General features: G+C 30.4%; 2 protein-coding genes across 8 annotated transcripts in view; one reads left to right on the forward strand and one right to left on the reverse strand.

Annotated features, from left to right (window-relative positions):
* The window catches only part of LOC141449962 (sialin-like), a 69,526-nt gene that overhangs the window by 34,641 nt on the left and 10,009 nt on the right, over positions 1-24,876 (forward strand). Inside the window, exons 1-3 of one of the 4 annotated variants that reach the window (XM_074119940.1) lie at positions 23,528-23,814; positions 24,414-24,643; positions 24,717-24,876. In XM_074119940.1, coding sequence (XP_073976041.1) covers positions 24,467-24,643; positions 24,717-24,876 — 337 coding nt within the window. In that variant the 5' untranslated portion in view covers positions 23,528-23,814; positions 24,414-24,466. Of the gene's footprint in view, positions 1-23,527; positions 23,815-24,070; positions 24,339-24,413; positions 24,644-24,716 lie in introns of those variants that run through there. The other 3 variants (XM_074119939.1, XM_074119941.1, XM_074119942.1) reach the window with 3 other exon arrangements.
* Positions 1,829-23,083, reverse strand: Csp (Cysteine string protein). 4 transcript variants are annotated; one of them, XM_074119946.1, is made up of 7 exons: positions 22,850-23,083; positions 22,320-22,458; positions 22,067-22,219; positions 21,590-21,724; positions 16,008-16,073; positions 8,305-8,452; positions 1,829-6,037 (listed from the first exon to the last, which is right to left on the reverse strand). In XM_074119946.1, the coding sequence occupies exons 1-7, from the start codon at positions 22,867-22,869 to the stop codon at positions 5,982-5,984; spliced, it is 717 nt and encodes a 238-aa protein (XP_073976047.1). In that variant the 5' UTR covers positions 22,870-23,083; the 3' UTR covers positions 1,829-5,981. The 4 variants fall into 4 exon arrangements, with proteins under 4 accessions (XP_073976047.1, XP_073976046.1, XP_073976049.1 ...); XM_074119945.1 differs by having other exon boundaries at positions 8,302-8,452; XM_074119948.1 differs by lacking the exon at positions 16,008-16,073 and having other exon boundaries at positions 22,850-23,082.

Genomic DNA, 24,876 nt, shown 5'->3' on the forward strand with positions numbered 1-24,876 from the left:
GCCGAAGTATTAGCTGCATCACGAGTACGAAATCCCTTTATTACTTAGGGTTGTGATTAAATAGGTTTGTGAAGTCTCTAAGTCATGGGCTCGCAGGTCTGTTACACTGAGATCACTGACGTTCAAAGGCAAGCGGAAAAGATTTTTAGACGACCCTCGCTATAACAAAAGACAGACTTTATTAAACAGAATTGTGTGTGGGTCTTCTGAATGGTAACTGCAAGCTCAGAAGTCATATAACCTGCTTAGATCAATAGACTTTTAAGATTAGCATCTGCAAGGAAGATACAGAGCTCTACGTTCTCAGCAATTGAGAGGAGTAGAAAGAGGAGGTTCCTCGAATTTGAAAATAATACACCTTCGGTGATGAGATACAAAGGCGCCTCTTAGCAGTCATAAATCCAGAGAAACGATCCAAAATGCACAAAACAAGTTTTTCAATATATCAATTTGAAGCATATTCGGGTATAAAATATCTTTACCAGCAAACTATAACAAATATTAATACATTTCTTGGCTTTCTGTTACTAAAGGTCAGTTTTCTACAAAAAATCAGAATTTGTAAGTTTATATTTCTGGTACTACATCAATCAAATAGGGTATTTGCATATCACACAAGTGCGATCGACTATTTTGGCATTTTCCCATCACATCAGAGACAAGTCACGAAACGCAATGTTTGTCGTGAGAGGGCTACAACGTCCCGTTACGTTGCGTATTAGTTTAGTTTAATGTTTAATGAAACTTAACCTTACTACTCAAACGTGAAAATCCATTGCATCGTGTATCGCGGTGACTGATATTATTTAAATTAAAACAAGAAATTCATTTGTATGAACATCCTCTTTTCTAGTACCCTGTCGTATCATTCCGGATGACACGCTACAAGATTACAAAACGCCAGTTTACAACAAGGGGATTTGTGGATTTATTGAATATAGTTTACATTTAGGCTCAAGAAAAAAAAAAAGATGACCTCTGGGGATAGTTCAACAAATTGTCCTAAAGTAAATAACAATTCCTCGAAATATTAATATGAAATTTTGATTTAATAGAAACTTCAAACGTTTAAAAATAGAAAAAACAATTATATTTTATCAGAACAATTTGCGGCTCGGCACATTCTGAAATCACTGCCGGCCCCCAGGCTGTTACAGGCAAAGCCATCTTCAGTGAGTTGTAGAGGATTCTAAAAAGGGAAATTGAAAGGGCAGCGAGCTAAACACGAAGCAGGAACTTCCACGGGGGAGTCCAGTGCGTTAACACTTAAATCTAAATTCCTTCTCTAATATTAAACAGTGGCGTAACACCCTGTAAGAAGCCTCGGCTGAAACCAAAATATTTTTCAGAAATAAATATGAGACTTATAGATTTATTAGTTAGTTTATAAGTACTTTTCAGCACAAAAAAAAAACATAGCTTTCCATACCTAAGGTGGATTGAGTGCATTTCAAATAAAGGAAGCCCTTAACAACTATTCTCTAATTGCGAAGTTCAAGAAATTGTATCGCAACTGGAGGACGCAAGTTAACAATCCATTATAGGAGAGCTCATTTTTTAAGTGGGCTGCTCGTCACCCAAAGACTTGAAGAAAGAAAACCCAAAGAAATCTTTCTTTTTTTCTATTTCTCTAAGCATACTTGACGGGAAATTAGGGAGTCATTTCCAAAAACAGTTTCTGATTACACTGCGACCCTGTTTGTTTTAACATTAAATAAAAAACTTCCCTAATTTAATAAGTAATGTATTAGTTTTAATCAATACCTAAACAAGTTGAAATGAGGCTCACTTCAATAAAGTAATATTTACTCATGTTTTAAAACTATAGTATATTATTTTTTATCGTTTTACAAGATTAAACATTGTAGGACCTTTTTTATGTGGTTTTTTTTTTCTATTCGTTTAATAATATTTAAAATAAATTCCGAATCTGTCTTTAATTTTTTCATTTTCATTTATAATTTTTTTAAATAACAATATAACCAGCACAATGTACACGTATCTATTAATTTATAAGAAATAAAATTTTGAACAGAAAACTACTCCTTCCTCAGACTACATCTATTTACAAAAAAAAATAATAATAAATAAATAATAGATACAAAAATAACTGACAAAATAAGAAAGAAATTTTTATATCACAACCTGCAGGTGTTGAAAGATTAAATTAAAAAGAAAAAATAAAAACGAAATCGAAAGAAAATAAAACAATAAATCTATTATTTTTTTAATGTTTTATTAATTAATTTTTCTCAACATCTTTATTTAATAATAACTATGTATATTTAAAAAAAAATTAAAATAAATCCTTATTTTTTTATGAAATGAGATATTAAATTACGACAGATTTCTGTACATGTAAAAATTAACACACACTCGATTAATTACATGTTATAATAATAATCATCTAAATATAACATTCAATTCATTAAACAACTACATTTTTCCTCTCTTTATACAAATTTATTTTTTCGAAATTTTTTATTAATTTTTAAATCAACTGACAAATACATTTATATATATTTATAATTTATATAACAGTACTTTCAGTTATAAATTAAAGTGCTAACTAATTCGGACGAATGAAATCTAAAATTTGCTTATTTACAGCTTATATGTATATATATATATATGTATAAATATAAAATTGAAAAAAAAAGGATAAAGCCGAAACCGTAAATGATTTAGAAGGAAGCTGTAATGACAAAAAAAAATGTGTATATGTATACTTATACTAAGAAAATAAGATTTTTTCAGATGGTGATGAAGTAATTGTGCTTAAATGCATAATAACAATTTGAGTGGATTATTATTATAACAAATAATAAAGTATGAATGAATAATTCAAAAAATGAATTAAAAAAATGAACAGCTTAAGCACTCTGCAATCTACATGCACTTTATTTTTTATTCTTAATCCTTGTACTGAAAAAATTATTGTTAAAAACAGAATAAAAGAGCTTATTTTTGTTAAAAAAAAGATCTATCAGGGGTAAAAATATCCCGATAGTAATTTTATTACCTGCAACTTTCAAATTATTAAGCGAAGAAGTTTATTAGAAGGCTTTGCCTTCTAGAGCTCCTAAAACTTGAGACTTGTTCAAAAAGGGATGAGATCTTTTAACGATCATAATGGATATTTTTGATCAGAAAATAATGGCTTAGAAACGCTATGCCAACAAAGAAGCCATGGCAGGTTTTGCTTGAGTGAGCACTCAAAGGGGCCGTTTTAAGAACTCTTCCATTGCGAGTACTTGGCACAGGAGAAATAGGGCGTTGAATTATCCATGTGAAGAGAGTCTCTGAAGAGAATTTATTAAGGGCTCGGAGCGCCATGCTTGCTGGAGCAGTAAGCACAAAGGCTTACAGATCGCTTTAACTGCAAGCTGTTTGATTCACTTAACCTCCGAAAATTATTCTATTTTAGTTCAGGGAGACCCAAAGTGGTAAAATAAAAAAGGAAGTACCTAAGAGGCAAGAAATATGTACTTATAATAAATTTTCGAACTTGGAAACATTTTTATTGCAAATTAAATTTGTCTTATTAAAACATAACGAGATTCTGGAAATTAAAGCCATTATTTATTTTTCATTATCCACGTCTACTAGGCACAATAATTCATTTCTGACCCGAAAATTTTCAAGTTAAAAGATCATGGGCCAAAATGATTTCTTCATATTAAAACAAATATAAAACGATAAAACTTATTCATTACTTATAATAATAATAAATACTGTGCATGCAGACTTTATTATGCTTTTTCTAGAATTATAGTTCCTAAATAAATTTAATACTAATGGCACAATTATTTATTGAATGAAATTATAAAAAATTCACAAAGTATTTGCTATTGTCTTTTTTTTATCGAAATATTATACATGTATATTAACTTCATATCTTTTCCATCACGCCTTTTTTATTTTTATACCAATCTTCATTTAATATATACTATATTTATTAAATAACCATAAATATGTTAAACTTGAAAATAAAAATTTCAATTGAAATATTTTTTGTTCACAAATACCTGCCGATGAGACATTTCCAATATTATTATATCAAGTGCCATCGCAAATAATTTTAATTTTTATTATTATTTATATAATTTAGTTTTAGCTATAATGTACAATGACACTATCGCAAGTACACGTGCATATTAATTTCAAAAAAGTGTAATACTCTTGATTTGTATTAGTAAATCGCACCATTTTAAGTGAATATATTTTAATTAAAAAGCTTTGTGTATTAGTGTTGTCATCGACGATAATAATAATAATAATAACAAAGAACCTATATTATAATAAACTCAAGACTTAATAAACCATACAAATGTGTATGTTTAGAATATAAACTACATGCCAAAAAAAAAAATGCACAAGCCGGAATAAGTAAAAGTATTTACCTGAAACTTTCACAGTTACCAAAGTGGTAAGTGATTTCAATTTGATGGGGAATAATAACAGGACCTGTACGTACAAATAAGTAATAAATAAGGTTTTTGGTGAACATTTTCTTCAATCATCATAATCATCTTGTCTGAATTTTATGGTGAAGTAAACCGTTCACCAATGAATTGTTAGGCGATTCATGCAGACAAGTTTAGTGACTTGAAAGATGGAAGAATTATAACAAGTGAATTATAATCTCCTTCCAAAAAAAATGCGCGGTGGGTTTAGACAAAAACCATTGTTCTAGGCTTGAGTATAGGAAGGCATCCAGCAACGTCCTTCCGCAGAAGTGGACAGCATTGAATAAGTAATCAACGCAAATCGCCGCAGTAACTGACATCTAACACGTGTACGTATTTAAGAGAAAGGTGGCCCTCCCCTTGCAGCTGCTATTATGGAGGATTGGTTACACCGCAGAAGATAGAGAATTGATCTTAATTCTTGCAATCATGTCGAAGGCTGCCACTAATACAACTTTCTATACAGCATTCAGGTTGCTGTATGGCTAAAGGAGTTCAGGAGGGACCACATGCTCTTTAAGTCGCGTTTTTATTTGTTGACGGTGAGAACAGAGTGAAGAACGCAACTTCGAGTTGGCTGATTGAGATAATGGTGGCGATACACCAGTTGTAAATTATGAACCACCAAGCATAGGCACCTCTTTGTGCACCTCTTGTCTTTGTCCTAGATAGATTCAATTGGTGCCACTCCCCTCCCCATTAAATATTAGCTACTTAGTTTAATGAACTGTGAAAGATTTAATCTGATAAATTACTCCTTCTGGAAGGTAACATTTTTTTGACACAAGTTTATTATTTTTTTTTTTTGAAATTCACGGAGATTTAATTTCATTCTATTCATTAGGTTTTAAAAAATGTTTAAATGCATTCATTTAGTTGTAAACGATTTCAACCAGCACTTGGATCCATGAATTCAACTAATTAATTTTTTTCCAAACGTTTCTGTATTTTGCAAAAACCTTAACGCCATAAATTTTAGATTAAATTATTATATTAAAAAAAAAACCAAAGTATTTAAATGTATATTTCATAGTTTTTAGAACAGTATTATCTATAATTGCGTTCCTTGCAATAAAATTATTCATTCTAATGACAAAGAAAAAAAAAAGAAGATAAAATGGAACAGTAATGTAGAAAGACTGTTCAGGAACTGGGAAAAAATAAATATAAATTTGAATATTATAATAATATAAATATAAAAGACCATTTTATTAACCCCACATACATTAATGAACACTTTGTTATAAGATTTTTTTTTTTTCTTTAAAAGTTCAACTTTTATATTATATATATATATATAGGTATATTATTTATACGTTCATTTCAGCAATGACTGATAAGGTGGGGCCAATGTAAGCGCACAGGAATGATTAAAATCCTGTTTACGATATACGTTGTAGAAGGCGTTGTTAACAATAAGAGATTATATACTGATACTTCTTTTTTTGTTGTTTAAAATTGAAGAAATAAGAATGATTTGTTGTTTTCTTGTTTCCTAGATATTTTAATCAATTACTTAACATCTCCTGAAGCTGCAACATGATACGGTGACGCACTCTGCGTCATACCTATAAAAATAAGAGAAAGTAAAGAACAGGACATCATAAACGTTTATAATATACGTCTGGCATGAAATACTCCTTTCTCCTACAGCAATTATTACAATATAAAATTAGATAAATCTGATGAGGTGAAAAGAAACCACACAATAGTGTACACTATGCTTGATTAAATCTGCTACACTAGCTAACTAGGCAACAATCTAAAACCGATCTGATAACAAGAAGTTAATCAATTATCTTTGCACCTTAGAAGAATCTCACCCGCTACTCAACGTCTGTCAGTCACAACACATTGGTGAGTGAGAGTCGTTATCAATTATTACTTGCTTTCTTTATGATTTATCAAAATAAATATAAAAGAAAGTTAATGATAGCTAACCTTATCCAAGTTTTAGCTTTTTAAGCTTTCTCAAGGAATGGATATTAACTGAAGAACTTTTCAGCAATGACTATGAGTTTGATATTTTTCAGTTTTTGCAGTTAAACTTAAATATTACTGTTGTACCGAGATACAATATTCACGTGTATAATATACTATTTGTTTTTTATTAAATATTCTTGTAAAAAAAATTTGTTAGCATTAAACAACAAGTAGCTAGTTTCAAAATGCCAAAAAAGATCTGTACACAAAGGGTTAAATTGTCAGTCGATAATGATTGTATTATAATAAATTCAAACAAATTTTCTGGACTTTTTTACGTTGTAGTAGCAACTACAATAATTTTACTACATGTGCGATATGTCAGTAGCAAACTAAATAATTTTTTTTTGACACGATGTTTTTTCGGATAACTCAACAAAAAACTACGCTGTACCATTTACAGCTTTATCGTTGTATTTACATTCAATATCACTTCATTATTCAAAAAACTGAATAATCCGAAATATTTCTACTTCAACTTATGCAGTCTATAAGGGCTTCAATGCACACCCAGGTACATTCCTACTTTGCAAAATAAAGTCTTACAAATTACCTTCTTCTTTTCTTCCATTAATCTAAGGAGCAGTTTGTCACAACTTCAAATTTTCTGTAGAAGGGTGTCAATAATCTGCTCTTGTTATTTCAGTTGTGATTTCATGCTAAACTTATATTTTATACAGTCACTTTATTTGATTTTAATTTTTTTTTAAAAAAAGTTAAAAATATTAACCTAGGTAAATTAAAAAATTAATTTAGATCGTAAAATGTTATTCCCATATTTAAATCACTTCGAATCTTTTAAAGTGCTGAATAAAAATAAATTGAAATTAAGCAATTATTAGGATAAATTCCTCTTTATTGCTTCGAAAATGATTAAAAGCGTTAAAATATAATTTCTTAATTAAAATCTTTCGAATAACTAGCATTTTCAATATGCTCTGTCTTATTTTTAGAGGATCAGCATGATATAATGTAATCAAATTCGCTAAGTTTCACTTGCTATTCAAACGTGCAATGCGGAGTTTTTAAGGCAAAATCCATAAATTATAGCGGAATTTTATTGCACTTACGTACAAGCCCTTCTAAGAGCCTCTTATAGTGAAATAAGATCGATTAGATAAGGCATTATCTAAATTAAGTAAACCATAGCAAAAAGATGGGAATGAAACTCATGTCATCTAATCATTTTTAAACGTGATAATCTCAGAATAACCAAATATAATCAATTCTGTTCAAATTTAAAAAATCTGACGAATATAAATCTGTACCTCGGAGGGAAAAGGCACCATGTCACAAAAAGTAAATTTTACAGGGGAGCCAAATAAAGATATTTTTCCAAATTCATTTTTTGTTCCACTTTTCCGGTTGTACTCTTTCCTGTACTTCTCACCATAATTATTACAGTTGGTATGGCCACTTAACCTCCCATATTTTAAAATATTTTGTTTTGATCTCCATTGTGAAAAAAATTTATGCCCATGTAGTGCCTTTTACCCTTAAGTAATGAAGTATCATAGCGCTTTTTAAAAATACATAAATCGCTTAATAGTAAACATAGGACATTGTGCTTTACACCTCTAGAAAGAGCAACAAAAAATCTGTAAAATGATGCCAAAATCTGAAAATCGAAAAAAATGGACATGGTGCCTTTTCCCTCCGGGGTACAGAAATAGAAAGTGGAATTTAAAATAACAACTAATACTAAGATACTGATAAACATGTTTTTGTTTATAATGCCTGCAGTTATAAGTAAGTTTTGATCCCAAGTTTTTTTAGAGTCTAATTGCATTTATTTGTATATGTATATCTATTTATAGTGGTGATCAAAGATACTGGAATCAACACTGACTACCTGGGGTATAGGTAACTTGTTCAGAAGTTTTCAATGAAGTATTCTCGCTAGGTGCCGGTGCTGGCATTGCGAATGTTGGTGCGTTATTTCCAGAAGTTGGTTGAGCGGTCACTGCAGGTTCTCCACATACGCCTTCGTCATCCGAATCCTGCACATTAATATGAAACTTCACATAATAATAGAAAAATTATTTCTATTAGAGGTTGTGTATGCGCCTTTCCATTCCATAAGTTGGCTAAAAGGTAATCGTTAACTAAATATTGATATTATGTCATTTAAATGAACTTACTAAAATTACAATAGTTTTACAAAATATTCCGAAAATTTATTCAATTCAAATCCACGTTTTCTTTTCAAAAATCTCAAGTAAAAAAAAAAAATGATTCACCAATAACAGGAAACAGTTGAAGAAGTAGGTAACACGGTGAAAAAAATATCACGAACATATTGAACTTTTCTAAAAAATACTACATTTAATACAAATAGGGCAGGAACTAGATGTCTACCCATGCTAATGTTTCTCCGTTCATCTCAGAGATTATAGAGGTGTGTTGTAGAGGTAATAAGGAAGGTATTCCATCTGAATTGCCTGCTACCTCCTAGGAGTTAAATGGGAGAGTTCTCTTTTGGATTGTTGGTCATAATGGCGAGGTGATTACTTGTACACGATGTGAGATTTACGGCACTTCGGGCTAGAGAAGTTCAGAAGTAAAACCGGTACTGACTTTGTCCTAATCCAACTGAGAGATGGTACCTGTAAATGACCTGGTACTATAAGAAGAACAGAGGCTTTGAGTCCCTCAAGTGAGATTTTATTTAGTAAAAGCCGTCCATTCGGACTATGCCAGAATCATTAAAACTGTCCGGTAGGACAGTTGTATAAGGGTTGACCATCAAAAACTGCACGAAAAAACGTAACGTTGAAAAACACCCAACTTTGACAATTTTTTTCTATTTTTCTATAAAAGATAAAATTCCCAAATTTTCTTTAAATCTTACTCCAAATCCTCCTTTATAACTGTAATTTTTTTGCAACCACCCAGATCTAATAGGTTTCGAGAAAAAAGTTGCCGAAAATGAGCAAAAACGGCTTTTTTCAAAAAATGTTCTTGTTCTTGTTCTTCTTCTTGTTGTTACCTTTTTTGTAAACAACGTAGCGCCTAAACGCGTGAACCGATTTTCATGAATGAGGTGTCATTCGATTTGGAATTTTATGTAGATGTGCCTTTTGGGGATCTCGGCGCTGTACATCGAATGGGAGAGGAGTTAGCCCCCTTTATGTAAGGCCCCCTCCAAAATTATTATTACTAATAACTCTGTAAATCTTGGCCCGATTTTGATAGAATTTGGTAGGATGATAGAGTTAGGGCTCCCCTACGTAACAATAAAGCGACGATCTGTTCTTACACTTGTTAAGGGGAAGTATAGCAATCGTTTCAAATTATCGACACGTGAACCGATTTTCATGAATGAAGTGTCATTCGAATCGAAATTTTGTACAGATTTGCACTTTAAAAGTCTCGACGCTATGCCTCATAAGGAGGGAATTTGCCCCACCCAAATAAGACCCTTTCTAAAACTATTATTACCAATATTTCTACAAAGCTTAGTCCGATTTTGATAAAATTTAGCACGAAGAAGTGATTAAAGCTCCTCTACGTGGGTGTGTGGTGCCATCATGCTCTTACACCTACTAAGAGGAAGTACTGCAATCGTTAAAATTATCAATGAGTGAACCGATTTACATCAATGAATTGTCGTTCGATTCAAAATCTTTGCCTTTTAGGGAGAAGTACTGTAATCGCAGTTTATTTTTCTTGCACTTCTTAAAAGGAAGTACTGAAATCGCAGTTTAATTTTGCTATTTACGTACAAATACCTTCCTACTTTATTCAAAACGCTTTCTCAAAAAAATTGTTATTGAGGATGGTTTGGGGACCGCAACTATAATCATTAAAAAGATCTCTCCAGTGGTAGTAACTCCGACTTACCACTTTTTCAGGTTATAATGATAGAATAGCTTATTCCAAATTTTAAAAAAATCTGTAAAGCAGACGTAACTTTGCAAATAGACAAAAAGGAAAATCTATCCAAAAGGTACAAAAATCTCCTTAACAAAAACTTACAGTTTTAAAAGTTAAGTATAAGGGTTGATTAAACGCCAAAAGGTACACAAATCAGCAAGTACCCAACATTTCATTAATACTTCATTAATATAATTTAAGTAATTTTACTGCATTAACTTTCCTGCACATTTTTTAGAATTTATTAGATGTCACAGACCCTTATGCTGGCCATTTTCATCTACAAAATATTTACTCAAGTAGCACACCATTTAACTTAGATTGACTGTAATATCTATTTATCTATAATAATCAAACTATTAATCACAGGTTAAAAAGAAAACGTTATAAGAAATATAAAGATATAATATACATTTTATCATAATTATAACAAAATAATATTATGAATGAACTGGCCAGCATAAGGGTCTGTGACATCTAATAAATTCTAAAAAATGTGAAGGAAAAGTTAATGCAGTAAAATTACTTAAATTATATTAATGAAGTATTAATGAAATGTTGGGTACTTGCTGATTTGTGTACCTTTTGGCGTTTAATCAACCCTTATACGTAACTTTTAAAACTGTAAGTTTTTGTTAAGGATCAGAAAAGGCTTTCACAATATAATCCTACTTTACCTCTGGAGGTTTAAAGTATACTTGCTTAATCTCCCTAATCAAAAATTAATTAATCCTCAGCTAAACCTACGAGTTGGAAGTAATTTTTTGACATTCCCAAGCGTTAAGTGCCTTATCGAAATTATAAACACTCAAGGACAATCAAAAGTACTTAATAAAATTAATAATTTTATAACCACATACCTACTTGACTTAATTCTTAATTAAGATATTCAATATTGAATAATTGAGCTATAATAATGTGCTCAGTTTCAGATAAGTAGCTTGTCATTTTTAGCTCACTTTATAGGCTCCCTAAACAACACTCCTCCAGAATACAGTCAACCTACTATACAAGTTGAAAGCTGAAGGGTGTAATGTCTGAAGTTGAATGAAACGTGCTATAGATGCTGCAGCATGGCATTTGCAATGACAAGAAACATACTAAGCGACATAACTAGCACACGATCAAATTTAATAGCTTCAAATATTTAGATGAAAGCTATTCAAAACTCTAAGCAACCCTGGGATTCATCTTCTAGTAAGGAGAAGATGGGTAGCTCACCTCGTTTTAAAAGTGCTTACCCCGGGATAACCCTGGATTTTTATTACTATGCGGCGTACAAATAATAATACAAACAAGAATAGGTAGACATCAGAAGAAAATTCCCAACTTTTTAAAAGGTGCCCGGGAAAATTATTCTAAAATGTTAATAAATCGAATTATTCAGTTTTTAAAATTAAGTCTACCACAAAGTTTAGAGATTCTTTATGTACATACTGATAACATATTTATTCTGTCACTAATAATTTTAACTATAAGATTTTAGGAATTAATGAATAGTATTTAAACCCAACCAATTGTTGGATTTCATTGTTAATAAGGATATTTTGGTGAAAAATAATGACTGAACAATGCGAAAATATTTTTTAGGATGCAAGTAATTCGTGGAGTGTTAGTGTAAATAATAATGGTTGAGAGATATAAAGTAGAAGCTGATTATGCCAGCCAGAAATAACAAAAATAGCGCTTTTTTTTATCTGACTCACAGTATTATTTTTAAATGTGACTCATTCTATGTTCCATAATACTATTATTTCTGTTACAACAAAGAATTTAAACAATATATGTACTAACAGAGCATAATAACCTCAAGATTAATTGATCAAAAAATAAGACAAATAATTAAAAGATAAAATTAAGCAAGTAAACTTCTAATGTCATATCTGTTGGGTAGTAAAAACATTTAGCAATTTCGTTTAGCATTGTCTTATTGAAATTTAATGAAAAATAAATAAAAGAATATTATATCTATATACTTTTTTCTTATCAACTAAAATTTTTATGAAATATATTTAAAATCGGTTACCTAATAACTCGTTCAAATTTAACATTATATGTTGTTTATTAGGAAGCCACAAAAAGCGTGATAATGCTGAGCATGTTAAAAAGTGGCAGTTAAAAATTATGCATTAATTATATTTTTGTTTAAATAAAGCCACAACAATCACCGTGTCATAATACATACAGGGTGACCAAAGTTATATGCTCCACCCACATTTTATTTTTAACGGCGAAAAATTTCGAAAAAATAGAAAACACGTATTTAATCATTTTTAGTCTAGTTTAATTCCAGTGATTGACCCATTTTTTTTAAACTCCAATATCCCGAGATACAGCATCTAACTTTTTTTTTTTTTAATGGAACGTTATATTTTTTTGCCACCATAAGTGCTGCTACAAACAGAGCTTGGGAGTCCAGATCAAAGTCAAGATCTAGGCAGGCTAGAGTTATTCAACCTTCTTCGACTGAAGCCACGGGTTTAAGGTTACTGTAAACTTAATTTTTTAGATATCCCCACAAAAAATTGTCCATTGCGGTTCAATCCGGAGATCGAGGTGGCCATTGGATAGGACAATCAGTTCCTAAGCATTTTTCTTGAAAATTTCTGTCCAGGTAACGTCGAACAACTCTCTCATTATGTGCCGGTCAACCATCTTGTTGAAAATACATATCTAGTCGACGTTGTAGAGGAACATCTTCAAGCAAAATTGGCAGAATGTCTCTTAAAAAAGTTAGATACCTTTCACCAGATAAGTTCTCTCTGTAGAAGTATGGGCCGATTAGTTGATTTCCTAAAACTCTACACCAAACGTTTGTAGAAAAAAAAATAACCTGAGCATCGAATAACTCTAACCAGCCTAGATCTTGACTTTGCCACTATAAGTGCTGCTACAAACTGAGAGTGGGAGTCCAGAGCTTTGGCTTGCCTATCCGTTGATGGTGCCCAGTTTAAACAGCTTCTTTAAAAAAAAATAAGGTAATTTTGATATTAAGCTGAAATTTGTTTTTCATTACCATAACTTTTGAAAAATTTAACCGATTTAAACTTTTTTTTTAGGACCTCAAGTTCAATAAAAATATGCAAAAAATATAACGTTCCATTTGGAAAAAAAAGTTGCGACGCTGTATCTCGGGATATTGGGGTTTAAAAAATGGGTCAATCAATGAAAATAAACTAGACTAAAAATGATTAAATATGTATATATTTTCTATTTTTTCGAAATTTCCCGCCGTTTAAAAAAAAAGTGGGTGGAGCATATATGGTCACCCTGTATATACATATATAACTTATTGCTTTTAAAAACATTGCAATCCTTCTGTAAATAAATTATTTTATTATGTATAAGAATAATCATAAAGATAAAATCTATATTAGCAAACTTTAAAAAACATGAAGTCCATGCAAAACAAACGCTACCGAACAAAAATGCAGAGAAGTGCCACAGAAGAAAAAATTTTAAGTATAATAATTCCAAAATGAACTGCCTACGCGGAATACCTTATTACACTCATTATTTAGAAGCGGATAAGTTACCAATCTTTTACAAAAATAACTCCTTAAATCGCTGATTTTTTCGATTTTTTTTTATTTTAATAGAGCGACGCCTTACTCGTCTCTGGAAATTTAAGATTTGGGAATCGGTCGGGCTGTGCTTGAACCTAGACCTTCTAGCAAGTTATTTTTTCCTCCACATTAGCAAAGGCATTCCAGGATCCGCAAATAGTAGCTTGAGATGGGCTTATGTATAAGTTAGGTTAATATAAAATAGTGTTGGTTGTAGTAAGTACATCTCATAGTCGCAATAGCGAGGTGTTATAACTACACCTAAGCATCTTTGTTAAATCACCTAACGATAGAATAAGGATAGCTGCTGCTTCCAACAAGATATTTTAGATTGGAAATAGCTGAAGCAGTTGTGGTTAGTAAAAAAAAAAATTGGAAAACGAAATTGGGAAGAGTTACTTTGCTCACATGCTGAGTGTTTGGAGAGTTGGTTGGTCCGAGGCTAAAAGTGGGGAAGATGGAGTCACCTGATGCTAAAATGTTGCTGTATAGGTCTAATTGGAAAGCGATAGTACAAGATACGAGTGGCTGGTGTAGTGTTGGCTGATGTAGTTGAGTAGACGTTGCTCATTAGAAAAGCTAAGAACCACCACGGTTGCAGCGCCAATTAGTTAGTAGTACAAAACCCCACAGAAATATATGGGGAACCAATAAAGGATCAAATTAGCTATTTTTTTTTTTTTTTTTTTTTTGCGCATCGACGACCATGGTCATTAGCGCCCCATAAGTTTTAGTAATATTACTTATAAAAAATTAGCTATTGAATATAAAATAAATTTGAAGGAAAGTATATTAACTTAAGATTAGCAAATTTACTCCAAAATAAATGTAAGAAAATTAAGGATAACAAAAAATATTAACATTTTCTAGTAACAAATCAAGCTTCTAACAATGAAGACCGAAATTTTGTATTAGTAAAAGCACGTTCTATAAATTTATTATCAGTTATTTAATTTCAATAAATTATTTCTAATAAAAAGTGCAATATTAAATTCAAATTAACATAAAAAACAAAATCATTACTTGGAAAAATATTTTTAACAATATACATATACTATATTATATGTATAGATGACATAATCGACAATTTTTAGATTTTTAAAATAAATTAATTAAGTCTAACAAATATAAGAATAGTGTCGTTAAGAACGTAATAGAATAAAATTAACTGAAAGATGCTAACAAATTATAATAATGAACATTCAGCATTTTGCAAAAACCATGCTCAAGCTAAAGTTGAAACTTGTACTTTGCTATGTACCCACTTCATGGCTTAAATATTTGTATTTTTTTTTTTTCTTAATGAACAAGCGATAAAAATATTATTTACCATAGTTATTTTAAAAATATTTTTAAACAGTACATACCCACAAATAAATATTGCTTTTTGGTAAGTGGGAACATTTAAATAAATAATATTAAACAAAATAAAGGACAGCAAAAATTAAAAAAAAAAAAAAGATTGAAACTTTGCTATGAAAAGAGGGCGAACATTTTGTTAAGAAAGCCAAGCCATAATAAAGCTGCTATAAACTTACTTCCAAAAATCTTTATTTTTAGTTTAATTAGAAGAACATAATAACTTTGAAATACTCAAGTGACATTAAACTGCCTCCCAACTCAGAAATTAAAATTAATTTTTTATATCTCTACATACATCAGCATATAAGAAGAAAGTATGCAGATTGAGATAAATTAATAAAAAATTAAAGCTAGAATTCAGAATAAGAAGTTAATAAGAACTAATCTAAAGAAAAGTTTTTTAATAAATTAACGCAAATGAAAATTATTTAAAAAAATATTTATTGGATAAACAAATACATTTTATACAATTTTAAAGATTTTGACAAAAATTAATGTAATACAGATGTGAAGGAAAGTTAAAATTAGCATGCAATCATGCATCAGCAAAAATACACCATGCATAGAACACGGGAAGTGAAATGTTGACTTATTACAAAGATATACATAAATTTGTGTGGGGAAAAATTGCCCATGAAAATTAAGAAGTGAAATAGTTACTGATACCTTCTATATATTTAATATATATATATATTACAGATTAGTCAGCCACAGAGATTTAGTGTTAGTTTCTGGTGGTGTTGTTTCTTACCTGTGCAGAGGCTGCTTGAGGTTGTTCGGTAACTATTCCTCCAGATGATGTCGTCTGGCCTTCCCTCTACAAACAGAGCCAAAACTCTAGCAGCCGCCTCAAATTTTAATATCTTTCGTAGGGTTTCAAAAAAATATCAAAAGTACCATGTGAAACTTGGATGTTGTAAATGAATGATTTATCTTATTATTATTATTACTAACATAAAATCAAAGTTTTAGAGGTGTAAATTCATGTGGGAGATATATTATAAACATATAATACAACATTCACTAATCAAATCAAGGAATATTCAAACATTTTTAATCACGCTGCACTAATTCTTTGCAAAACTTCAGGAGGAAGTAATCATGATGATCAAGTCAAGTCAAATTCATTATTACTTTAGCACACAAGAAACTATTTTTATGACACTAAAAAAAATTTTTATTTGTTGCATGATTTCACACTAAAAATGTTTTAACACAGCTGATCACCTAGCGAGGCATTTCCCACATATAAATCAACCTACTTAAGAGTAAAACTAACTACTTAGTACTGGACTTAAAATAAAGTATACAACTAGCGTTACAAGCTAAATTTCGAAGTTGATGCAAAGAGAGGGATCAATAATCATTAGAGAATCTCAAGAACCAAACATACCTAAGAGCAGCCACACCTGGGGATCTACTCCAGCGGAAACGAAAATGTATTCAACAAGTTCCTTTTTGAAAACTGTATTGAAAGGATATCATTTAATGAAGGTATCTGATTATTTGGAAAAGATGCATAAGATGAGAGAGGGAATAATTTAAAGCCAAAAGATTTTCCCTTCCCACAATGCTCAGGGTTTTCTTTTAACTTCGAATTTATAATTTAATTGATTTGGCTTTCCCATGAGAGAAAACTTTTGAGGAAAGAAATTTCCTTCCAATATCATTCTTTATAATCAATTTTTAAGTATAGCATTTTCACATCTACCAGTTACCGTCTCGCACTACACTTGCTGACTGAAATAGGGTCACATATTCATCAACGTTTTATTTAACAATAATTATTTCCCAGTACAAATTAAATTTAACATTAGGTAAGGATTTAATTTGATTGAAGGGTATGAATGCTAAAAAGAAATCGTTCAAGAGATTTATATTTCTGGTCAAGTGATTTTCTAAAAACATGAAATGTTAGTGACAATTTTTACTTTCAGTAACATTAAATAAATATTAATTCCGTTCAGCCAATTGGCACATTAGATACATATATTAGGTTTAACTTAATCAAGTGATTTTAGGGAACAAAGCGGAAAACTTAACGAACCTTTCAGTAAAAAACACTTCAAATCACGCTATTTATTACAATTTTAATAACTCGCTTATACCCGAAGTTGATCTTAATGAATGTAAAGAGTGAATGATCGTCAAGAGTATTTTACAATATTAAAAAAAAAAAAAGAAATAGATATTCTGTAATATGGTAAAAATAGTTGCAACGGTTTTCACCAAAATCTTATTTGCAGGGTCCCTGGTAATACCTGAATCATACATCAAACGAAACAAATGAACTAAGAGAATTGTTCCTTCTGCGCTTTTCAGTTTTTGAATTATGGACGGGCAGAAGACACTACTACATCGAAGTCAAGACCAATTTGTGTAAAACATAGTTCATATTTAAGGGTACTAAGAAAAAGTATTATGGTGAAAAATCTAAAATCTATACGTTCACATTACTTCCTCTTACAAGAGGTTAGGAGAACAAAGATAAAAACTAATAATCCATTTGATTATATGTTACCTATCCATGGTGATTTCTTAACATTTTTATGATTTATTATACCAATTCGTTGATATCGAACTATTGTTTCGGTTGCTTATTTAACTCTGCATTGTTTCATTTTACGATTGTGTTGATGTCAAATTACTGTTTATTTACCTCTGATAACTCAAGATTGCAAATTAAATGTATTAACATAGAACAATGCAATTTTTCTTTATATTAAATTTAGTCATTCCAATTGGCGGCTCCCATCTGAGAATTTCCCTGGAAAGTCTGATTCCTATCCCACAATCTAGGAAAATAAACCTGAATAATCAGATAAAAAGTTGCTTGAAAGAAATATTCGAAACCTAGAATCCTTTCAGTACCAATTAATATGAAACAGTTTCTTTGTTCGCCATGGTAAACTTCATCCAATAGATCGATTTAGTCCACAGTGTAGCAGTATACACTTTGGTGAGAAAACTAACACTTAAAAAAAAAAACTTCTAATTTCTAATTTTTTCATTGATTTTACGGGTCATAGCAAGGAGTATGTTTATTGTATCCCTGACCGGTAACGAACTTACATTCATTATCAGAGGTACATTAATCAGTTTGGTGAAGAGATTTAGCACTACACTTGCTGACTGAAATAGGGTCATATATACATCAACGGTTTATTTAACAATAATTATTTCCCAGTAAAAAATTAAATAAACATAATTCCGTGTTTTTTTGCTTAAATTTGGGTGCCTTTCCTTGGTAATTAACTTGGAAGATTTTAGCTGGCAGCTAAGACAAACCTTGAAGTGATGGTTAAGAAACCAAATTTACTTTGTAAACTCGCATCACTCGTTTCTTCAGAATAATAATTATCTGAATTATCTTATTATAATAATTATTCGAATTAATCTGAATAATTCGAACAATAGCTTCAATAAACTGGTCACTGCCTAATTGATTTCAGTTAAGGAAAATCCACTATTATTATAACACACGAATAACATGCAAAATTCAGTAATAAGTGCCACATTTCCTGTGGTTAAGTGCTTCCAGAAAATATTCATTATTACTTTTCTATTCAAACCGTTTCGGACTAAAACTTTTAAGCAGAACTGGTGCTATCAATAGTGAATTTCTTTTTAAAAAAGTAAAGCGTGCTTAGTGCGTTCTTAAACGAGACTTAAAGTCTCGAAAAAACTGTAGATAGAAGTTTGCTCATTCTTCAAAATCTCTATCAACCAAACCACCCGATTAAGTGTAGTGCTGTAACAGCAGAAATATTTAAATTAGTAAAATGACCAATTTGCTGTGCAATCAAGACATTCCATAATTAATAACCAAAAATCCTAGATTGTTCTCATTAATCTGATTTTTTAAAAATCCAAAGAAACTTTTTTGTGTTTGCCAAATTTAGTTTAAGTATGCTATTAGCTCACTGATAGCGCTAGATATCTAGACCCCAGAAGCTATAAGTTCAATTTGCAGCTGGGCTAATTTTAGATCCACTCTCCTTGGAGTAATTTTTGCAGTAATTATTAATTAAATTAATACAGACATACTATTATTTATAATTTCTATATATACATTTTTAAAATTCGGGAAGAATTCACTGACTAATGGAGGTATCCCACAAAAATTTCTTAATAAAGTTTACTCCATAAACGTAGATAATGTTTAGTGGAATTTTTGATGAATTGTCAACATAATATTTATCGTTCTACTATAATCTATTTTCTTTTATTAAAACGTTGGTTGTAAAAAGGTTCTACATCATATGAAAAATTTATTAATGCTTTTTCAATAAGGGCATTCCAGAAATGAAATATTAAAATTGTATTAATATTTTACACACAGCACTGTGGATCCTTTAAAATTTTAGTCCACAAAATAACTGCGATTATTGGAAGTATTTTCTAAATTTGAAAATAACATACTTAAAAATAAAATAAATTAAAAAAAAAATAAATGAATTTTAATATTTATTTCTTGATTACTTTGATCGAAATTTGCGTTTGAAACAATTATTACATGCCTTCCCAAGAATGACCTACTATGAAAAAATACAATATTAAAAAAAAAAAATACACTAGTTACACTTTTGAGACTTATTTTGTAGCAGATAAACAAAGCATCTTCAGAGAAAGCGGGAGGGTTGAAATTATCTAGTTTAGGGAGAGAGAATTTAAATTTAGTTATTACTAGTTCAGATTTTCTTTAAATATTATTTAACCTATTTTTTTCTTAAATAAAGAAAATTTCATTTTGCTTGCTCAAATTAATCTAAAAAGCTTGACATCTTGGATATAATAGCTAAATAGAACCAACAAATAGATTCGGAACTATTAGAAGAAAGTTCCCGTAAAAATTAAAATACTTATTTCATAGACGAAAGTAATCACTTTGTGAATTTCGTTGTGAACTAAATCTGTCTCTGTAAATCTGTTTTCGAGAAAATAGCTTACAACTGAAAAAGGTGTTACAGATCTATTGAGCCTCCCTTAAGTGACAAGGTTTGTCACAGGATATGCATCAGCAAAGGGTATTATGTGAGTGAGATAAGGCTATAGTTTACCTAGTACGCGACACCCAATGAGCAGCACACATCTTCGCAGACATGTGAGTGTGTTGAAGAGTATTTTTGTGTTAAGGGAGAGTTTAAATCAAATTGAAAAAAAAAAATTGGAAGAAGAGTTTAAAAATTTACTTCTTTCTAAATCCCAAAATAGTTTTTTTTTGGTTACATTGGAAATGAAGAACAGAACTGTTCCATTGATAAAAACTCGATTCAATTTTCAATTTTTATCACCTAACAGATAATTAAAATGCAGAATACAAAAAAATGTAATGTTAAATAATCTGTACTAATAAAAAACAAAATACAAGGGTAACAATTATTAATGGTTTCACATGGCACTTCATCTTTTTTTTAAAAATTTCGAATTAAATTGCAACATAATTTGGATGATAGTATGTGTTTTTTAAGATCAGGAAAACAACTTCAATAACTATCAGGATAAGAGCTGATAATGCAAGATTGGGGGTTTACTGATTTAGGTTTACATGCATTTTTTTTAAATAATTGACCAATATGAATAGCTTGCTATAATAGCTATGTGTATAAAATTAATTATTCGACTTTACCATGATTTTCTAGGTACTAAAGCACAGGTTAAATTAATTCTAGTGAACCAAAATAATAAAAATATAAGTAGATGGACACGTTTTGAGAAACTTTCATTACCACGAAGTTATTTATTCTAAAGATAACTCATGCATACACATAAATTCAAGTAATTAAAGAAATAAAAATAAATAAAAGCTTATGCATAATTAATCAGCGCAAGATTCCAGTTTCTTCAGACCATAAATACAAAGAAAAAGGGATTATTACTTTAATGATGTGAACGTAAAGGACTTACCTTGAAGAAGTTTTACAATAAAAGTAATAATTCACTGACTTCTTACCTGTTAGTTATTGAAGTGTTAAAAAATTAAATTAAATTAAAAAAATTCTAAAGAAATTGAACAAATGAGTTAAGAGCATTAGCAATTAACATGCCACACACATGTCCAGCATTATTAAAATAATTTTCGATGTACCTACACAATCTTTTTCCAATTACACACAAAAATAAAACTAAGATATTCAATACAACCGTAAATAAACAACGAAATAAATATGGGAAAATCACAAAAGATATATGTATATAAATGGGTCTGTCTGTAAATGAATGAACAGGGCAAACTAAAAAATATAAAAATATGTCAAGAATATAAATCCAAATAGATGTAGGTACACTGATGTTAAATTTAAAAATGAATAAATTAAATAAATATTCACTTACATGTAACGTATGATAATCGCCGGATTCTTCTGGAGGTCGAGGTTTACATTTACCACAGCAGAAATTGCAGAAACAACAGAAACAGCAGCAACAGCAATAGCAAGCAGTGATGATTCCGCAAAACAGGATAAGAGCCTGTAAAATTTCAGATATTAACAATATTTAAGAAACTTACGTTCTAAGTTCTAAACGATTTAATACAAAGAGTACATTTACATTCTTGACAAATAAAAGTTAACTTTTTTTACAATATAAATTATCATTTTTTATAGACTGAAACTACGCGGAGACTCAGGTTCAAATACAGATGCCGGCGTCAAGAATTTTTTGTTTTTAGGAAAGAGCATTTCCGATGATCAACAGAGTGGAAGTAAATAGGCGGAAGAGTACTAAAAAGCTCCAGGCGCTCATAACGCCAAGGGTTGACGAACGTTAAATTTTAAAAAAAATGTAATCACCATAAAAGGAAAAGTTTACCTTGCACCATCCTGATGTGACGAGGAAGTATGCATTAACATTTTCTTCACCAAATTGTTCAGCAATATACAATCCCAGAGATCCGTAATTGTCGTATATGTTCCTTTTTGTTAGGTCGCTTAGAATCGCATGTGCTCTATTAACATCCTTAAACTAGAGACACCATAATATTAGGGCAAGAAATGGAAGCATACGTTATAATAAATAATTGATAAATACTGATTTTTAATGAACCATCAGAAAACGAAATAACCTTTTCTGCAGCCTCGGGATTATTAGGATTTTTGTCTGGATGATACTTTAAAGCCAATTTTCGATAAGTTTTTTTCACATCATCTGCTGTAGCAGTTTTGGGAAGACCGAGTATTACATACAACGAATCTCCAGAAGTACTAGAAGTTAAAGAGAAAATATGACATTTCTAAAATGAGATAAAATCAATTTTGGAGGAAATTAATAAATCAGCAAACACGATAAGAACATACTAGAATAGGTAGTGAGAAAAAAAACAAAAAAAAAAAAACAGAAAACTAGTTTCTTTAAATTTAAGAAAATTACTTTTCCAAACGTCGGCTAGAAAGCAGCGCTTCGGTATATATAAAACAAGATTACATCATTAATATAGTAATATGTTGACTCATTGAACTTGTAAATAATTAGTGTTAGGCAGTAAACAGAGGGTAATCCTTGTTACAATCATCTAGATAGGCGACAGTATTCATTAAGAAAATAACTTTTGAATGCATAATAATGGTGTTACAACATTAGAACATAAGTACTTACGATAATTTTCTTTTGTCCATAGTTGGCAATTAAAATAAGAGCGCTTACACTTAGAATATTATGTTAAAAAAATTTATCGGTTACGTAAAAAACAACGCTTGCCGTAACATGAGACTAGTTTAACAAAATTAGTAGGGTGTAATTCACTTCAGCTGTTTGCAGGCAGAAGTTCAGCATTCGTCATCGACCAACTAAAATGGGAGGACATTCAGATTCCAGTCGAGGGGGGATGTTAAATGCGCGGTTCACTGTGCGCAAACAATGTACAATTTTCCAAACTAAATTATTACATCTGGCCAACCGATTACACAGTAATACAAACTGAAAAGAGTACGAACAAGGATGAAAACAGACCTTTACGAAATAAGTTATGCTTATTTTTTTTAGGAACAGTCTGATATTAAACTTATATAGTTTTTTCGCTTCTTATTAACCGAAAATAAAATCAAGGGGAAAAATTTAAAATAATATAACTCAAGGTCGTAAATTACGATATTTGATGAAAAAACCCGAAATTAACCCTATTCAAACCTCTGCATAACTCCGTTTGTGAATATATTTAGTCTATATACATATATAATAAATAAGGTGCATACCTTGTGGAGCCAGATTCCTCAGGAGCTTTGTGATATTCATAACAAACCTGTTATCTGGTCTTTTTTTTAGTCGATATTTTCCCCGAAAAGTACTCATCTACAAATATAGAAAGTGATAACTACTTATAGAACGTGGAAAACAGTTTAGATATATGAATGCGCCTTTTTGTTTGTAAATTCAAGGGAACATAAAGGATGAAAAATTTTGGTTCTTGCTAGAATTCGAATTAAGCTCCAGAATCTTTTCCTTACATATTTATTTCTTTTAGAGACATCTGTATGTTCGAGTTTCAAAAAACAGAGTACTTAACGGAGTGCCTATAAGAAGAAAACAAGACTAATTCTTTCCTTGAGACTGCTTAATATAAAGTAAATATATTGTTAAGCTTATTTAAAAACGATATAGATAAAATAATTTTGCCTTGACCCTCTTCTACAATAAGTATGTAGAAATCTTAGAAGTTCAATTTTTTTGTAACCATTTATTTTATTAAAAGATATTTTAGATAAAATTTCAAAACCTTTACGCAAAACTTACAAATACCAATTTTCAATAAGGCTGAGATTCTTTTTTGGATCAGTTTCATCTATCACCAGCTACTGACTTATCTCTCTCTAGGTAACAGTGTATAACCGTCCCTACGCCATGTTGTATTGACAGTGTCCTTGTTTCCATATAGCCACTGTAATGGAAATAATCATTGATATTCGCATATTAAGATGATTTGTACATTACTTAAATCAGTTTACATAGCTTGTTTTCCATGTTTTTGCATATTGCCGTTATAAGTGAAAATAATGTTCTTACCATTAAATATTTTTATTTCTAGTTCGTCTTATCTCTTAAATTGATAACTTTCTGAATCTATTTATTTATGTTTTGTTGAAGTAGCGTAAGTCTATTTTTTTTAAAATTAATTTTGCTCGATTACAGTAATTTACTATATTTAAATTTATGTTTGATTCAGATGGAAAAACATAGAGTAAGGCTATTTAAAAGTTAGTTTAATTCCATTATAAGATGCTTCCTGAGACATCCAGAATTGTTGGATTATGTTCTATTGCAAACTTCATAAATGCAGCAGATAGAGTTATAATGCCAATAGCCATTATACCCATGACGGATGAGTTTAAATGGAGTCTACACTGGCAAGGATGGATATTGTCTGCATTTGCTTTTGGATATTTTACTAGTCAGGTATGTTGGCTGTCATTGTTATCAATCAAGTATCTCTTTTAAAATATTTCTTTACACGTTTGATTAAAAACAGGTAGTAGGTGCTTGTGCAGCTAGTAGATTTGGTGGAAAGACTGTATTATTATTTGCAGTTTTTTTATGGTCTGTTTTTACTTCTATAACACCACTACTTGCCACGTCAGTCCCTGCACTAATCTTCTGTCGAGTTATACTTGGACTTGGTGAAGGGTTTG

The sequence above is a fragment of the Rhodnius prolixus genome, unplaced genomic scaffold (assembly GCF_049639745.1).
Source record: "Rhodnius prolixus isolate KJV_2025 unplaced genomic scaffold, Rpr scaffold_2, whole genome shotgun sequence".
NCBI lineage: Eukaryota > Metazoa > Arthropoda > Insecta > Hemiptera > Reduviidae > Rhodnius > Rhodnius prolixus.

What these genes read in the sequence shown, in the direction of transcription:
- Csp (XM_074119945.1), bottom strand. Translation starts at nt 22,869, where the DNA reads ATGGACAAAAGAAAATTATC. An exon ending in ATCCCGAGGCTGCAGAAAAG is followed by an intron (nt 22,220 to 22,319) that starts GTTATTTCGTTT and finishes TGGTGTCTCTAG; the next exon opens with TTTAAGGATGTTAATAGAGC. An exon ending in AGTTACCTATACCCCAGGTA is followed by an intron (nt 6,038 to 8,301) that starts GTCAGTGTTGAT and finishes TTATTTTTATAG; the next exon opens with GTATGACGCAGAGTGCGTCA.